This window comes from Malaclemys terrapin, chromosome 3 (genome assembly GCF_027887155.1).
Source record: "Malaclemys terrapin pileata isolate rMalTer1 chromosome 3, rMalTer1.hap1, whole genome shotgun sequence".
Lineage (NCBI taxonomy): Eukaryota > Metazoa > Chordata > Testudines > Emydidae > Malaclemys > Malaclemys terrapin.
In genome coordinates this window covers 64488876-64507380 of record NC_071507.1, presented here as the reverse complement: position 1 = coordinate 64507380, position 18505 = coordinate 64488876, and the positions used below count along the sequence as shown (strand labels likewise).

Here is an 18505-nt window from a genome sequence, read left to right as displayed (position 1 = left end):
ATCTATTCGTGTCTATTTATTGTTTTGTCTACAAATTACTGTTGCACTCTGTGAAATGAAGAGTATTGCCCTTGTCCAAATTTTAGTGCCTGAAAGTGTACTTAGGAATGTTCAGTTGCTTAATCATTTTGGGTTGTGGGGTTTGTGTTTATATTCCCACATTTGGGAACCTTGGATGTAGCTGAAATACCTTTCACTGAGAAATTTATATTGGCATCTACCTCCAACTAGTTAAACTTTTTTTTTTCATTTAGTAAAAATAAAATGCAAACACAGATAATGGTAGCATACCCACATCTGACACCAGGCTGGAAGGGACTAAAGCCATTTATATGGAATCAAGTATTTTGAGGCCACTCTGGCTACCACTTTCTTAATGACCTCCTGTGACGAAGTGGCTCCCCTAAAAAATATAGGTTAGAGATTGGATGATAACTGGTGAGGTTGCTGGCATCAAGAGAGGGCTTTCTGAGTAGTGACCTCACGCTGTTTCTTTAAGGGCACTCAGCTTCAATATGGAGGAAAGTAGGATGGACTAAAAACTCCTCACTAGCCTACAGCCATGAGCCAAGTTTGTAGCTCAGTAATGATTGACCACCGAGTTCTCAACACATGTAGCATAAACCTCAATGAAAGAAAGTGGAAAATACCTCACCATTGAAGGTGGCACATATATATAATCTCCTGCGTAGATTCATCTCCCATGGCGCTAAACAAATCAGCCCAGGGAAGACTGATATTTTCAGCTAACAAGTAGAAAACTCCACACAGCAAGAAACTGCATAGAACAAAACAAGTAAAATTCACTAGATTACCAACAACTCTGATAAATTCTGCTGAGCACAACTTTGTTTATGCTGTAACACCAAATAACTACTTTTTTGCTTGTATCAGAGCCACTATTTAGGGAAATAAATAAGAAGCCCTCCTTCCTGTAATCACCTTCCATGTGTTTTTTCACCACTTCTTCTCTGTCTTGCTTCCTTGTTGATTCACTAGTCACAAGTTCTATTCTATGTGTACACACCCACCCACCCATATGAGATGAACTTTATTCAGATGAAATGGCATAGCAATAAAACCTTTGGTCCAGTCATTTTTGATCCATGGTTATCTAATAGACCAGCAAATGCATACATGTAATGTCTTGAATTTACCAATAAGATACCATGACAGAAAATTTGAATTTCAGAATAGACTGCAGTTTGGGCAGACCTGCTTGAGCAAGTGAGATATGTTGAAAATTACCATCAAATCTCTTTTTTTTTTTTTTTACCACTTTTAAAATAAAAAATGTTAACTTTTTTTTTTTTTTTTAATCATCCCCTCATTAGTGTTTACTTTCACAACCTAAATTCTGGGCCATTCAAACTTCAGCCTTACTTCTCCGGACAAAACTTGAGAAAGGAAGCACTCGTCGAGTGGAACGGGCAATGAGGCAGACTCAGGTAGGTCTTCCATTGTTACTGCCTCCAATCCTCATACACATTCTCTTGCAAGCATTTAGACAGCCAACTTTGAAAGAAAGCTAGCATTTTTCAAAGTATTTAATTTTGTAAATAAAAACACTTTTTTTTACATTAATCCTTTGGAAGGTTGAAACCAGAACCTGTTTCCTTAACTTTTCTTCTTTCTGTGACATTCAAATGGTTATTTTGTAGTGGTTTGTGAACCTATTAGCTAACAAAATCCACAAAACATTTCAATTGTGTGGTATGTTCTCTTACCTTTAATTCTATAGAACTTAATAGGGAAATTTAACCTTTCTGTGGAGCATTTTTTAAAATAGTCTGCCATCTTTACAAATTTAAACTTGGTTCATGTCAGTGTTGTTTCACCAGAAACCTTTACTAGTTAAATGTGTGGTGAATCTGCGTGGGGGCAAATATGTTGCTGCTTTTTTCTTCTAGATCAGGAGGATAGTGGGCTGCTAGCAGGGGAAGATCCTTTGGCAGTTAGGAAGAAGGGTGTCCAAAGCCTTGGGATAAGCATCACATTTGAAGGCAGTTAGACGAGGGCCCATCAAGTGTAATAGATTCTCGGTGTTTGTTAGAACAAGGAACAGTCAAGAAAAATTGACTAAAGCTTATAAAGTTGGCATAGTGGCATATACCTTTATGTTGAGTTTAACATAAAATTTTAATCCCATTATGAATGAATAAATAGTTGTCAACTGCAAGTAAAAACAGAGGTTAAAAAGTAGACTGAACAAATCATGAGTGCATAGAAGTACCTCAATGTGTTTCAGCTTCAGGGATTCACCATAAATAGGTATGCAAATACACTTTTATAAGATAAGGTTATTTTTTAAAAAGGGTATCCGTTTTATAATTATTCCATAAAATAACTGCTTAGGAGCTAAATTAAAATAAATAGACAAAATAAATCTTAGATTTTGAATTCTATTTATGTAGTTGTCAAGAAAAATGTAAAACATCCCTATGTAAAGTTATAGGTTCCCTAATAAAAAAGTTAACTTACAATTGCATAATTTATTACCTAGCAGCAATAAATAATCATACAGTAGAAAATTAACTCAGACACCCAATATATCAAAGCATCAAATAAGCCCCTTTTGCACCATCCACTCCTCTCCCAAAGTAACCATCTTTCCCCCCAAAGCCTGTCAAATAAATGGCTTTTGAGCATGCCCAGAAGTTTCCAATCCAGTAGGCGATTTTAGATCAAAGCAAGTTCAAGAATCGCAGAGCCAACCCCCCTGGTCCAGCGCAGGCAATTGTGCTGACCACTAGTGAAAGACTAATTTATAGACCTAAAGGTATTTCTCTCTCTCTCCCTCTGCGTAAAAAGCTTAGATCTATTAAAACAATTGCTGGGAAGCTCAAGTACTATAATAATGAAACAAAAACCATTGTATTAATGCTTGTGTAATTTTTTAAAAAGTTAATTTAGTACATATTGAAAAGGTTTCAGTTTTGTTCTGAATATTTCTTCCAGTAGGTGATAGTTATTACTGTGCTGCATTTTCCATTGCAGGAAATAAGATGCTGATCTGGTTTTAATTTTAGAAGTATTTAAAGTGCAAGAATCTGAAAATAGATGTGGGTGGAATAAATTGTAATGTATAGAAGTTGATATAGGTAGGAATATGTTTGTAGTTAATTGACCAGGTAACTCTCCATTATTACAGCCCTGCAAATCTCTGGATATCGCGGACCATGTTTGTGGAGCAAATGCGGATACAAATTCTAGTTTGTTTCCACTACTGTATAAATATAGTATCAGTTGGGTTTTTAATACAGAAAATCTTGATATTTTTTTTTTAAACATCTTCCCACCGTGGTCTAAATCTAACACCATGTGTTAGGTGTGGTTCTAATTCAGAATCTTCCTTACTATTAGAAATGACGCTTCTCAGCAGGAATAGTAGCTGTAGTTTCACATAAACCAGGATGTGGAAAAAGAATCCCATCACATTTGCTTCAAGTATAGTAACAAAAGCTGAAAGAAATTGCACTCAAGTTTAGAAAATAGAGAAAATTAGAGTCTTAGACCATTATATTAGAAACATTTTTTTTATTATGTAGGCCAGCACCACAGACAACTACATGGAAATCTTGAGCAGATTTATTTTTTAAATGTCAGTTAAGAATTTGATTTGATTAGAACAGATTTAGCAATAAAATTAGAAGAACAGTGTGATAAGCCTCCCAGAGTTTTATGCCTAGACCCAAAGGGTATTGGTTCAGAATTACTGGGGTGGAATGAAGTGGGGAATGTTGTAAGGTATTAGAACCAGTGACAAACCTTATTAATGGAGAAATAATGAAGAAAAATGAGGGTCATTTGTTTGTAGATAAAGGTCCAGAAATTAAAGAAGGAATGGAATGTACAGTAACCATGTAATTACTGAGGGGAAAATGATTTTCCTTTTTACTGGCTTGACGACAATACAAGTATAGAAACTGAATCTAAAAGTGAAAATACTACTGCTAGAAATGTATCTGTAAATGAGATACTGGAGGAGCAAGCTGTAAATGCTCTTCCCATCAGGCCCTCTAACAAAAACAGAATCTTCAACATTCCAAAAAACAAAATCGATAATTGATAAATTTACCAGGGAGGGGAGTGTGTGTGAAGCTAAATTTTGGTGACTGTGTGTGGTTGCTGCACCTCTGATGTCTGGAATGCACATTTAACAGACTTATCAGTTGGAAGCAGCTGCTCTGGAGTCTGAACCCAAGAGCAAAGGGGGCTGGATGTAACTTGTGAATAAGGACTCACATGCTGGGCTAACTCAACTTATTTCATTGTTTTATTTTTTCCTTGTCTTTCCAATCCAATGACAGTTATGAAATCAAAATACATACTTACTTCAGAGGATCCCAAATTGGTTTGTTGAGCAGTTTGTGTTGCTTCATGGAGAGCTGGATGGTCACTGGCTCTCTTCATTGTTTTCACTTTCTTTTACAGTTATCTAGTGTAACGTTGCTGCCTCTGGCAGGACACAACTGAGAGTATCAGTTCAGGACAAACTGCATAGAGCAGGGCAGTTACAGACCAAGGCTGGGTTTCCTTTATTATTAAGGCACACCAAACCAGCCAAACAGAGAGGACTTCAGTCTCACCCCACTGGCTAACCATAAGTCATACAAGCAATTCTCTTAGACACTCCAGTTTCCCAGTGTCACCATCAGTGCTACTCGTTATGACGAATGGTTATGAAAAACAATACCCCAGTAAAAGAAAAAAGGTTCTCCCGATCCCAAAGGACCAAGCCCCAGACCCAGGTCAATATACAAGTCATATTACCCACAAATCATGCTGTTGCCAATCCTTTAGAATCTAAAATCTAAAGGTTTATTCATAAAAGAAAGAAATATAGATGAGAGCTAGAATTGGTTAAATGGAATCAATTACATACAGTAATGGCAAAGTTATCGGTTCAGGCTTGTAGCAGTGATAGAATAAACTGCAGGCTCAAATCAAGTCTCTGGAGTACATCCACAGCTTGGATGGGTCATTCAGTCCTTTGTTCAGAGCTTCAGTGTAGCAAGGTTCCTCCGGAGGTAAGAAGCAGGATTGAAGACAAAATGGAGGGGTTTCCAGGGCCTTTTATATTCTTTCTCTTCTGGGCGGAAACCCCTTTGTTCTCCAGTGCAAAATCACAGCAACAAGATGGAATTTGTAGCCACCTGGGCAAGTCACATGTCCATGCATGACTCAGTTTGCAGGCAGCAGCCACTGCTCACATGCTAATTTGAACTTTCCCAGGAAGACTTCTCATGTGGATTGGCATCTCCCAAGGTCCATTGTCAGTTAAGTGTTTCCTTATTGGGCACTTAATATGCAAATGCCTTTCTCAAGAAGCTGACCAAAAGCTTCACTAATGCTACTTAGAATCAAACACATTGAGATACAAGTACATAGATGTTAGGGGGCTTATTCCTTCACCCTCTCACTTCCTTGGTCCTTCTCGCATGAACAGAGAGCAACAATACCCGAAGTCGAAAGGCGCAAACAATTCGATGTTTATTGGGGTTGTCATAACTATAAAGGGAAGGGTAACAGCCCTCCTGTGTACAATACTATAAAATCCCTCCTGGCCAGAGACTCCAAAATCCTTTTACCTGTAAAGGGTTAAGAAGCTCAGGTAACCTGGCTGACACCTGACCCAAAGGACCAATAAGGGGGCAAGATACTTTCAAATCTTGGGGGGGAGAGGGGCTTTTGTTTTGTGCTCTTTGTTTTGGTGGTTGTTCGCTCTTGGGACTGAGAGGAACCAGACATCAATCCAGGCTCTCCAAATCTTTCTGAACAAGTCTCTCATATTTTAAACTTGTAAGTAAACAGCCAGGCAAGGCATATTAGTTTTATCTTTGTTTTCTCAACTTGTAAATGTACCTTTTACTAGGGTGTTTACCTCTGTTTGCTGTAACTTTGAACCTAAGGCTAGAGGGGGGTCGTTGGGGCTCTTTAAGTTTGATTACCCTGTAAAGTTATTTCCCATCCTGATTTTACAGAGATGATTTTTACCTTTTTCTTTAATTAAAAGCCTTCTTTTTAAGAACCTGATTGATTTTTCCTTGTTTTTAGATCCAAGGGGGTTGGATCTTGATCCACCAGGAGTTGGTGGGAGAAAGGAGGAGGGATGGTTAATTTCTCCTTGTTTTAAGATCCAAGGGGTTTGGATCTGTATTCACCAGGGAATTGGTGAAGAGTCTCTCAAGGCTACCCAGGGAAGGGAATTAGCACATTGGGAGTGGTGGCAGCGGACCAGATCTAAGCTGGTAGTTAAGCTTAGAAGTTTTCATGCAGGCCCCCACATCTGTACCCTAAGTTCAGAGTGGGGAAGCAGCCTTGACAGGGGTGAACTTCCAGCAAGCATGATTCCAGTTTCCTTCCTCAGTGGCCCCCTTCCCAGCTCTGGGGCCATCCCTGTTCCCATTCCCTGTTCCCATTCCCCCCTTAGCAAAACATGATTCCAATTTCCCCATTCCCCCCTTACTTCCTGATTGACTGCAGACTATATAGTAAAACTTGAGTTCTGCTTAGCTATACCTTAACCAATCATTTTACTGAAATTTAACTAACCAATCTTAACATACTGTAACATGGTTATTTAACCAATTATATTCCATCACCTTAATTAGTTTACACCCAGCAAAATTAATTATACAGCAGACAGAAACAATTACAGAACCAGACAGAGACCATGCAAATAAACATACAGAAGTGAGGATTTCACAACTACATCTATACAGACATAAGGGTTTTTCAGCTGTGTCTATTGATAAGTGAGTTCTTACCAGACTAAAAACTATCAAACTAAATTTCCTTTTACGTGTTCTAGGTTCTTTCCTTTCTCTGGAGGTGGTAGGAATATCAGGACAGAATTGTATTCCTAACAGCCCAATAGCACCTTATTTCCATGTGACTGGTTTGGAATGTAAGGATGTGACCGTTCACTTCTCAGCTTATGGCTGCCTCTGCTGCTTAGCCAAAGGCCTTACTTAGCCTAAGAACAGGGCATCAGACTGTCACAGTACGAGAAGGCCCTTTCACAGGCAGTGATTTTGATTCTTTCTTTTATATCTCTATAACTATCTTAGTGATAAGAATACACCTAAATTCTTAAAGTATAGGCCTTTACAGACAGGCCTGAATATCCAATAGCCAGTATTCATAACTTCAACTACAAAATGAATACACGCATGCAGATAGCATAATTATAACCAGCAGATCATAACTTTTCCATAGACACCTTACTGACCCTCCTTTGTACAAGATTTGGTGCAACTATATGGTTGCATCAGTGATTTATATGGTCCAGTTTATGTCAATAACATCACATCTAGTCCAGGGGTTCTCAAACTTCATTGCACCATGGCCCCCTTCTGACAACAAAAATTACTACACTACCCTAGAAGAGGGAACCGAAGCCTGAGCTGGCTTGAGCCCCACCGCCCCAGGCGGGGAGTGAGGGGCAAAGCCTGAGCCCCAACACCCCGGGTGGGAGTAAAGCTGAAGCCCAAGCTCAGGAAGCTAAGACTTCAGCTTTGGCCCCCAGCAAGTCTAACGCCAGCCCTGGTGACCCCATTAAAACAGGGTTGTGACCCACTTTGGGGTCCTGACCCACAGTTTGAGAACCGCTGATCTAAACCTTTAATTGCATAGCATTAGAACTACCTGAATGCTGTAAATGTCAGTATTGTATTATTAGTGATAAGGCTCAGGGATATGTCATATTTTCCTACAGAGGCTGTGAGTAAGATGGCTCTCCGTGCCTAAAATAGTACTTAAAATTTTTAAATGTTACAGGAAAGCATAAAGAACGGAAATGTTTGTGGACATTATACACATTTTAATGTAATGCTTGCCCGCTTTCCCAGATGCAGAGTTGTACAACCATTTCAGTTGCCTAGAAATAGAAGGCAATAAATGATTCTACAGTAGGACTCTCCACCTCATCCTGAATCCATTTTTCCTGTGTGTGTATGTGTACATATATTATACAGATAAAAAACTCACATTCAAGAATGTTTGCAACAGGAACTCGGGGCTTGTCTTCAGTGTGGTGCTAAATGGGCGCCGCTGCAATTGCTGTGGTCTGGTGAAGACGCGATAAGTCAATGGGAGAGCACTCTCCCGTCAACTTCAGTACTCCACCTCAACGACAGGCGGAAGTTAAGTTGACAGAGTTTTTCCTGTCGACGTAGCGCAATGTAGACAGCGTGCTAAGTCAATGTAAATTATGTCAACTTAAGTAATGTAACTCACGTAACTTAACTAGTGTAACTTAAATCAACTTACAGCATTAGTGTAGATAAGGCCACAAAACTGTCAACATTGACACCTCTAGCTGGGAAGATGCAGCTAACAGTCTATGCTGGGGGGCTGCTCTGCAACAGGGAGCCAGAGGCAGAGGAAAGGTGGTTGAGAGAGGGGGAAAAATGAAGAAAGCAAAGAGGAAAGCACAGCAGGCCTCCAGGTGCTAATAGTGTGCTGGCTTCATCTTATGGCCCTGTGCATTACACCTGTATTAACTATGGCAAGCACTTTCACTCAAGAATTGGACTCTTCAGTCACTCATGATGCTTTGGCATGACACAGTAATTGCATTGTTTTGGTGCTTACACAACCATTTTTCAAGCTGGAAGGGTGCCATTACATTACCATATATTGTGTGTTTGCTGGGTTAGGCTCAGCCATTGAAAGAGTGTTTTTCGCCAAGTAGTTTCTCAACAAAAGTTAACTAGATATCACTCAGGCTTTTATGTTAGTTAGGGCAGTCATGTTTGGAAAAGAATGAAATGTTATAAAGAGGAAAAATAGTAAGAATTTGACTATTCTGAAACAGTTTAATCAAATGCAGAACTAGAGACTGAACTTGTTTTTCCTGTTCTGCCCCCACTGAGACCCCCCCCCCCAAGTCAAAAAGATGTGTTGTAATTTGTAATTGATTGAGAAGAGTAAAAATGCAGACCCAAAAGAGCTTTTTTTTTTTTTTTTTTTTTTTTTTTTTTGGTCAAATACATTCCCACCATCTTCTGACACTTGTCACCACAAGAAGGAACTGTTATTGTTAAAGCTTAGGTTAATTGAATGTCTGTGGTTTAGAAGCTTGTACTCAGATTGATAGTTAGATAAAAGAGTAGATGTAAATGTTTTCTCCAGTTTGTGGGCTCTTCAGGAAAAAAAAGTAATATTATTGGTAACATGAAGCAGTTATCCAGTTTCAGTGCATGTGGTAGGTCAAAATTGAAATACCTGGAAGATGGAACATTTCATTCAGCATATGCTCCTCCGTGCGCCTCCCACAGCGAGTCCGCCAAGGTGGGGTCCTGGGGAAGCCAGAGGGTCCTGCACACACCCCCACTTCACAGTCAGACATGACTCTCAGCCAGCCAGTAAAACAGAGGTTTATTAGATGACAGGAACACGTTCTAAAACGGGGCTTGTCGGTCCAGCGACTGGGACCCCTCCGCCGGGTCCATTCTGGGGCCCAGCGAGCCTGACACCCCCGTCTGCCCTCACTCCTAGTCCCCAGCCAACTCCAAACTGAAACTCCCTCCAGCCCCTCCTCCTCTGGGTTTTGTCTCTTTCCCGGGCCAGGAGGTCACCTGATCTTTGTTCACCTTTAGCTATTTCCTTGCAGCCCACCTCATAAATGTCCTTGTCCTCAGTTTTCTCTCAGTCCTGCTGATACTTCCTCTGGTAGCGCTTAACAGTCCTTTCGTATCACTGATACTCGATCAGCATTGACAACAGAGGAGGCAGAAATGTTGCGGTGAAATATCCTGCAGCACTTCTGCCTGCCTGTTGTGCCCAGAAAGACACTATACTGGTTGTTTGAAGGTAAGTTCTACTATTAATTAGAATCATTTATTAGAAATGTGTGTGTAAAATATGCAAGTATTTATATTAAGCCACTAATGTTAGTTTTTTGTTCACGTTGTTTTAAGAAAAACATTAAACTACTGAACTGTACATTTTCTACACAAATTGTTCGAGTGCATAACAGTATTTACCTCTCAAATCTGTGGAAGATATATTTTTACTCATGCATAAAAACAGCAGAACCTTAAAACTTGAAACTTGCATGTTGTTACTCTTCATTGTGGAATAGTTACTGTCAGGTTTTTTGGTGTTTTGGGGAACTAATAACTCCCATAAAAATAACATTTATAAGTGACTTTAAATATGGATAAAGTTCACTCCCATTAATATGAAATTTCTGTTAAGTTTGTCATTGTATGGTTGCTGGTGGAATTATCAATTGGGGTTTCAACACTCTGCGAAGGCATGAGTAGGTCATAAGACTGAAAATATAAATTCATCCATCGTAAATACTTTCAATTTCTTGTGACCTTTTTTTATAAACGTTTCTTTCCAGACTGTTTTGAAGCATTGAGACCTAACTAAAAGTGATTTTTTTGGTGGCAAGTTTGGGGATTGGTTTGGCCAATTTTAAGTTATCAGAGTATGAAAAAAAACTTAAACGCAAAAACAGTTAAAATAACTAATGCACAGCTGCAGTTTAAAACGAATTTAAAGGAAAAAATGGACTAGCAGCTGAGCCCGGCACAGGGTAGGAGCCACCAGCTGGGTCTTCCCCAGTTCTGCCTTCTGCCCTACAGTGATTTACCTCTCTGCCGGAAGCCCTGGGCACCCAAAACATAGTGCTGGGGAGGGTCACATGACCGCTCTTGTGGCTTCCTTTTGCTTCCCCATCACAAAGTCATTTTTCTGCAAGGGACATAAATTCTGCGCATGTGTAGTGGCACAGAATTCCCCCAGGAGTATGGAATAGAAACTGGCCCACTGTACCCAGATTGCCTATTAGCTGTCCAGTTTGATGTTAGTCAGCAAGGCAAATTGTCAAGAGGGACTTCAGCATCTGGGTATGTTGCAAAACCTTTCTGTTTACACAGGCTTTTCCCAAAAGCAGTGATTAAGCGGGGAGGATTTTTTTGGAGTGGGATGGGGTGGGGCAGGTTGAGTGTGTGAGAGAGTTGCTCATTTAGTTTTGTTGACTTTTTAAGTTTTATTGATTTATAGTTGTATGGTTGATTTTCAGCTATGGAGTAAGGGTAGGATTCTCCCTCCCTACACGCTAGCCACATTTTAAATTTTCAAGCATCATTTAGAAACATATAATTCAATACTCTCCCAGTGATCTATTATCCACAGATCATTGGCATACTCAACCATAACAGCTCCCTGTTCTTAAAACATACTTGGGAGCTCTTAAATCTATGAATTATAAGAGCTGCTGTGGTCTGTTGCATTTTTTCATATCTAGGGAGTTTTTAATCTTCAGATATTGTCATGTGTAGTAATTTGGAACTGCAGACAGAGTACTGTCATTACTTTCTTTCTGTTGGATGGGGGCGGGGAGTCTTTTTTTTTTTTTTTATAAATAGTCATATTCTAATGCAGCGTTTTATTTACATTCAGCTATTTCCAAGCATCCAGCATAGAAGATGGAGTTAGTTGGGCATTTTCTGATTAATCCTTTTGCTTCCAGAAAATGCCGTTGCTTCAAAATTAAAGCTTTCTGCAGGAATCCATGTCAATTTCAATGAAATTACATTTTAAAGATAAATAAAACGAAGCATTTTGCTATAGTTGAAAACGAATGTGAGACGTTGGACCCCAGAATGATTTATAGAAATATACTTATGAGTGTAAATATGACATAACTGGAATATGTTTTATGCTAGATATGCCATGTAACATATCTTTGCAAAGGTTATGTTCTACTGAATGTATTCATCCTATTCGTATGCATGTATCATTTTTATATCTGAAGTTATGAGTGTTGGCTCTGCTTGTATTTAAAGTGTTTGCTGTAGGAAGCACATAAGACAGATTTGGTCAACATAGTATGAAGGGGTTATTCAGGTAATTGGGAGTACTTAGCTAACAATAGACCCTGGGAGACGCCAATCTACATCTGAGCTTTCCTGGGAACGTTGAAACCAACATGTAGACAATGGCGTCGGCCTGTAAAGAACTGAATCATGCATGGACATGTGACTTGCCCATGTGACTCCAAAACTCCATCTTGTAACTGTGATTCTGCACAGGAGAACACAAGGGGTTTTCACCCACAAGAGAGAGACCATATAAGCCCCTGGAAACCCTTCCCATTTGGTCTTCAGCTAGCCTCTCCACCCCAAAGGGATGCCTGAAAGAAACTGGAACAAAGGACAATAACTACAGGGTTGTGAGTGATTGCTGGACCTTCGGTCTGTCTGTTATTACTTGGAACCACCTAAATCCTACTTTTTATATTTAATAAAATCACTTTTTACATATTAATTAACCCAGAGGAAGTATTAATATGGGGGGGGGGAACAGCTGTGCATATCTCTCTATCAGTGTTATAGAAGATGAACAATTTGAGTTTACTCTGTATAAGCTCTATACAGAGCAACACTAATTTATTTGGGGTTGAATCCCATTGGGAACTGGATATCTGAGTGTTGGAGACAGGAGCACTTCTTAAGCTGTTTTCAGTTAAGCCTGCAGCTTTTGGGGGACGTGGTTCAGCTCTGGGTCTGTTTGTAGCAGGCTAGCGAGTCTGGCACAGCCAGGCAAGGTACTGAAGTTCCAAGCTGCGAGGGAAAACAGGCTTAGAGATAGTCTCAGCACATCAGGTGGCAGTCCCAAGGGGGTTTCTGTGACCCGGCCTGTCACAGAATTTTTTGAATTTTTGTTGTTGTTTCAAAATTACTTAATATAAAATAAATTTTGAAATTATATTATACACTATAATATATAAAACAAAAACTCTAAATCTGAACAAAACATTTAGATTTTAATGAAATGGAGCACTTGACCCAAAACTAGTCTTTTCCAGAACATTATGAAATTTTTTGTTTGTTTTGTTTCAATTCGGAATTTCCCACCAAACAGAAATTCCGATTCCTGCACAGCTCTTGTAAAATAAATAACACACACCTAATGAACTGGACAGTTTTACTGTTATCTTCTGCTTTACTGGAATGTGTACAGAAAAATGTAGCCTACACTTCTAAGTAATGTCAGAATACAGTTTGCAACTATAGACCGTGGTCAATTAACTTCTTTATCTAAATCATCTTGTTTTGCACAGCGCATTAAAAAATAGTTTGAATCCCTCCTTGTACTATATAGAACTATGCATAAGAATGCGACATTACTAGTCTGTTTCTTTGTGGTTTGATGGAAGATACTGTAAATACACCTCAGCCAGGCGCCTGAGGTAAATTCTGATTAATCTCTGAGACCAGAGCTCCACAGAAATAATTTCACGGGAGAGAATTTAAACAAAGGCCAAGATTTAAAAAAATAACTGTTTAAAGCTAGGCTTGTAATCCACAGTCAGGCTCCTAAATCACTGGCTTGATTTTCAAAAGTGCAAAGCACCCAACAGCATCCACTGAAGTCACCATAGGTGCTGGAACTAGGAGTGCTGAGGGTGCTGCTGCACCCCCTGGCTTGAAGTGGTTTCCATTATATATAGGGTTTACAGTTTGGTTCAATGGCTCTCAGCACCCCCCTATAAAAATTGTTTCAGCACTGCTGGAAGTCACTGATATTTCCAAGTTGCTCAGTAATTTTAAAATCATATCACTGAGATTGCTAACATTAGGCACCTATTTTTGAAATTCTTGAGCTAGGTTAGTAAATTAGTAACTAGAGTTTTCAAAATGTATTGCCTCCACAGATCACAACCCATCTTCTCCACTTCTTTGGAGTATTTGCATTTTCTGCCCTAGTGGACAAGAATTGAGGGAGAAAGGACCAGACATGTCTCTAACTTGTCTCTGTGCTGAACTGTGCGTACATAGTGGCAAGAGGAGCCCTTTTAGGATTCTGCTTTCAGTGGTTGAGTTCAGTATGAGATTTGATGGTCAGACCAATTATGTGAAAGCAAGTAACATATCTCTGGCCTTACATGCACTTCCATTTTAAATATGTGGATTTATTGGTACATCCAGCTGAAGGAGATTCTTTCTTTAAAATTCCTAATCTACTTTCTAGTTGTAAATAATTCACACTTTTTTTTTCTTATCCTGCTAGTTCTGTTGAATTTCTATATGTTGACTTGAGACAGGTTTACTGTGCAGAACTAACTTATGGAGATAGATGGGAGGCAAGAACATACATTTCTCTCTCATAAATTCACATTTGTCCTGAAGGAAAAACTTGAATTGAGTTGTCTTCCCAATTAGAGCAGTGTATTCTATGTGAGAGGTGTGGTTATGAAAGTCTGACTTCGAGAACAGTGGGCTATACTTTGGTGTGTTTTTTCCCTACAAACTTCAGACTTTAGGTAATTCAGTGTTCTCTCTCTCAGAAAAAGCTGACTAGGCACTGAAATATATAAGCTGATATCACCTTAACTCCTGTCATCTTATCTTTTGTCAAATATTCTTACATAGCAGCATTTACTCAACATATGCATAATGGCAGGGTTTTTATTGTTTGGGGTTTTTAAATTGCTAAATTGTTTGGGTGGGAAAGTAGAAATTTGATTCTTTCTTGTTCTTGCTTTATGCAATGTGTAAGGCCTTGGCTACACTCAGGACTTCACAGCGCTGTGTGTATGTACTCCATCTCTCCGAGGGGAATAGCGTGCAGCACTACGAGCGAGCGTGCAGCGCTGCAGGCACTGATTACACTGGCGCTTTACAGCGCTGCACTCGCTGAGCTCGGGGGGGGGAGGGGGGGCGTTTTCACACCCCTGAACGCAGCAAGTTGCAGTGCTGTACAGCGCCAGTGTAGCCAATGCCTAAGGTTCTGTTGAATTTGATAAGGTTTGTATGCTCTTGGAAGTTTGATTTTATGTATGTTTTAGTATACAATGGAGGGTTTAAATTTGATTAATTGTCTTGTATGTAAGTGTAGCCCATCTCCTTGATAAAAATATCTATTTTTATCTCATTATAGCATCTGATAAGCAGGGCAGGATTAAGCTTTTGTGTGTCTGGCTCCAAACATATTTGTGGGCCCCCATGCAGGCAGTGGAGCATGGCATGGGGAAGTCAGTCTCCAGAGTGAGGGACCAGCCAGGGGCAATGGGGCATGGCATGGCAGGGCCCTCCCCGCTCCGCCTAGCCCAGGGAGAGGGCACTATTTACAAACCTGCAGTTGCCAGATGCACAGTGGCCCGCCTGGCCCTGTGGTGCCAGCATGCCCCTTCCCCTCGGGGGCAGGCCCATGCCATGCCACACAGCCCCCACATCCAACACAAACACAAACACCCCGAATCCCTATGGCCAGAGCCCCCCCTGCCTCCGGACCCATTATGCCCAGTGCCCCTCCAGACTCCCTCCACAAATGCACAGCACCCTGCACAACACCACCGCTGCCCAGTGCCCCCTGCCCACAGCCCCACCACAACTGCCCAGAACCCCCCACAGAACCCCCACTCCCTAGTGCCCCAACACACACATCTTCCCCACCCCCTCACAGCCCAGCACACACACACCCCCAAGTCCCCTAGAAACTCACTCCCCCACGCCCTGCCTCCCGTCTGCACTCACCAGCCCTGCTGGGAAGCGACTATGTTTGCCAGGCTGAGCTGGCAGTGCAGCCAGGGCTGGTCCAGGGGCTGGGAATCACTCTGATCCCTCGGGAGTGGCGCGATCAGCCAGGCCAGGGCCTGCCCCGGACGCGCTCCCTCAGTACCCACTTGCCTGGCGGGGCCCAGCCAAGCCCCCCACATTGTCCCACCTGTCCCCAAACTGACCGAGACTGGCCAGGCTTCTGCACCAGTCCCAGGTGACTCACTTCTGGGGAGACAGGCAGGGCCCCACAGGTAGTGGGAAGCAAAGACTGCCCGGAGCTGGAGGTGCACTGGGGTCTGGCAAGGGGGCAGATAGGAGCCAGCGGGTGGGGCCAGAGGGCAGAGAGGCGCCTCAGCTGGGGTGGCAGGGTCTCGGGGGCAGTGCAAGCGGAGCAGGCTGGGGCCCCTTCTGAGCATGGGCGAGGCTCCATGGCGCCACTGGCGCCATTGTAAACCCGGTACTGCTGATAAATTACACTTGAATACCTAATACTGTTATAGCTGCTGTCTTATAGCTTATATCAAGGGCACCTACAGTCTCAGGCACCTCTTTATACTTAAATAAATCTAAATAATAAATGAATATGCTTTGTATTTGTAGGCACTTGCAGATCAGTTTGAAGACAAGAAAACATTGGTATCTGAACGACTGAAGATTTTCTACAGTTGTCAGGTGCCTCCACACTGGGCCATAGAGGTACAAGCTAATAATATGACATTTATTCTAGATACCATCAAATTATATTTGATATTGCATGCTATCTTGTGAAGTACCATGTCCTAGAAGCTGCAGTAGAAACCCACTGTCTGATGCATGTTACCATATATAAATTGGAAAACTTGTTGAAAAAATTGGATTAACCTAACAATATAGGAATATGTAGATTTTTTTTTAAAGAAATTTAATTCTAGAAATTGTGCAGCTTTTTTATATACGTTTCTATCATACACAGAATTGACTGCTTGCTTAGAGATGTTTGCTTGCAAAACAGCTTTTCTGTATGGTCTTTTCCTTTTTTGCTTTAATGGAAAATGGAATAATAATTCTTCAACAGAAAAAGGAGCAAATAGAGTTAGGGTGTTCTACGGTTACCAAAATACCATAAATGAAAAGGGATGATTGCCATTCTTAGGGGTCTGCTTCCTGTCTCTCCACCTACCCATTAGTGAGGTAGACCAGGTCTTATAGGAGGTGGGTCATGGCCAGAGTACTCTGGGTCAGTGGGTGAGATAACCCTGTTTGTTTCCATTTTCCACATAAGCTTGAAGTCCTCGTATACCTCAATAAGGTTCTGCCTCCTAGATGTTGGCCTTTCACTTTGGTCTAGACCCACTCCCCTTCTCCACTATGTGATGGATTTTCTTAAGAATTCCCTCTTTTCCCCTGTGGAATCTGATACCTCATCCCACAAGAGGACTGCCAAAGCTGAAGCACTCTTATTTTCTAGTTGTGCACCTTCTTTTTTTGTAGAATGAAGAGGGCATTTTTTTCCAGCACATTTTAAATTTAAGCAGAAGGTCATGCTATTTGAAAGATTTCAGACTGTGCTTAGTCTTATCTGGTATTATTATATTTAACCCTAAACTTGAAAATTATTAAAATAAGGTTCTAGGCTTTGAGGACAAAAGATTTCCCTAAATCATGCATTTTATTTACATTTAAATGTTTCCGTTTTATGAAAGTTTTTCCTTTTGATACTATGCATACTATCTTAACCAATCATCATTTCTTCCAGTGTTCCCCAAATTATTCCACATATAATCTTTCAACAAACATTTCAAATAAACACAATCAAACCTAATTTTCATTTCCAGTTGTCAGAGTAAATGTGGTTTCAGTCCAAGCCAATTTTCTAAGTCAATGTTAGAAATGCTAAAATAGAGGTGTATTATGGAAAGTGTGGCAGTCTTAACTATAGTCATTATCTCTCTCTAAATTTTACCAAATTTGACCCAGAGGGTAAATTAAATTTTAAAATTTCCTGTATGTGGAATTAAATATTTTCCCTAAATAATTAGTATCCAGATTAAAATAAATACTTTGTAACATATTTAAATTATATTATAGTATACATTTATGCAGAAATACTATTGCTGTAATAAGATGGTGTTATCACTACCATATGTGTATGAATACTTGTCAAATTGCAGAGGCTATAGATCCCAATCCTGTAGTGAGATGCTCACAGGTGGATGCTTGCATCTGCATAGAGCTCCACTAAATTAATTGGGGCTACGAACAAGCTTAGGGGGTTTGCCTCCATTATCTCGTTGCAGGATTGGGGCCTTACTTAGTAAATTTCTATATGTTTCCACAAAAAAAATTGTGTATTTTATATATGGTAAGCAAGTTTATAATTTCTTTAAAACTGAAGGGGATATTGTTATATTAATCTCTTTAAAAAAAAAAAAACTTCAAAGTCTAGAAAACACAGCTTAATACAGGGGTGGGCAAACTTTTTTTACCCGAGGGCCACGTCTGGGTATGGAAATTGTATGGCGGGCCATGAATGCTCACGAAATTGTGGATTGGGGTGCGGGAGGGGATGAGGCCTCTGGCTGGGGGAGTGGGCTCTGGGGTGGGGCTGGGCATGAAGGGTTGAGGATGCAGGAGGGTGATCCGGTCTGGGACCGAGGAGTTCGGTGCGCAGGAGAGGGATCAGGGCTAGGGCAGGGGGTTGGGGCATAGGGGAATCCAGGAGTGCAGGCTCCAGGCGGTGCTTACCTCAAGCAGCTCTCAGAAGCAGTGGCATGTTCCCCCTCTGGCTCCTACACGGGAGCGCAGCCAGGTGGCTCTGCACGCTGCCCCATCCACAGGCATCGTGGTTCCTGGCCAATGGGAGCTGTGGGGGCGGCCTTTGGGGCAGGAGCAGCGTGCGGAGCCCCCTGGCTGCCCCTACGTGTAGGAGCTGGAGGGGGGACATGCTGCTGCTTGCAGGAGCCATGCAGAACAGGGCAAGCCCTCGACACTGCTCTCCAGCT

The 18505-nt window shown here is 41.0% G+C and overlaps 1 protein-coding gene across 3 annotated transcripts in view; it reads left to right on the top strand.

The window, feature by feature from the left end:
* TTC27 (tetratricopeptide repeat domain 27) overlaps positions 1-18505 on the top strand; it is a 170791-nt gene that overhangs the window by 97781 nt on the left and 54505 nt on the right. For 2 of the 3 annotated variants that reach the window (XM_054023918.1, XM_054023919.1), the window contains exons 10-11: positions 1335-1448; positions 16125-16220. In XM_054023918.1, coding sequence (XP_053879893.1) covers positions 1335-1448; positions 16125-16220 — 210 coding nt within the window. The remainder of the gene's footprint in view (positions 1-1334; positions 1449-16124; positions 16221-18505) is intronic. The other variant, XM_054023921.1, reaches the window with a different exon arrangement.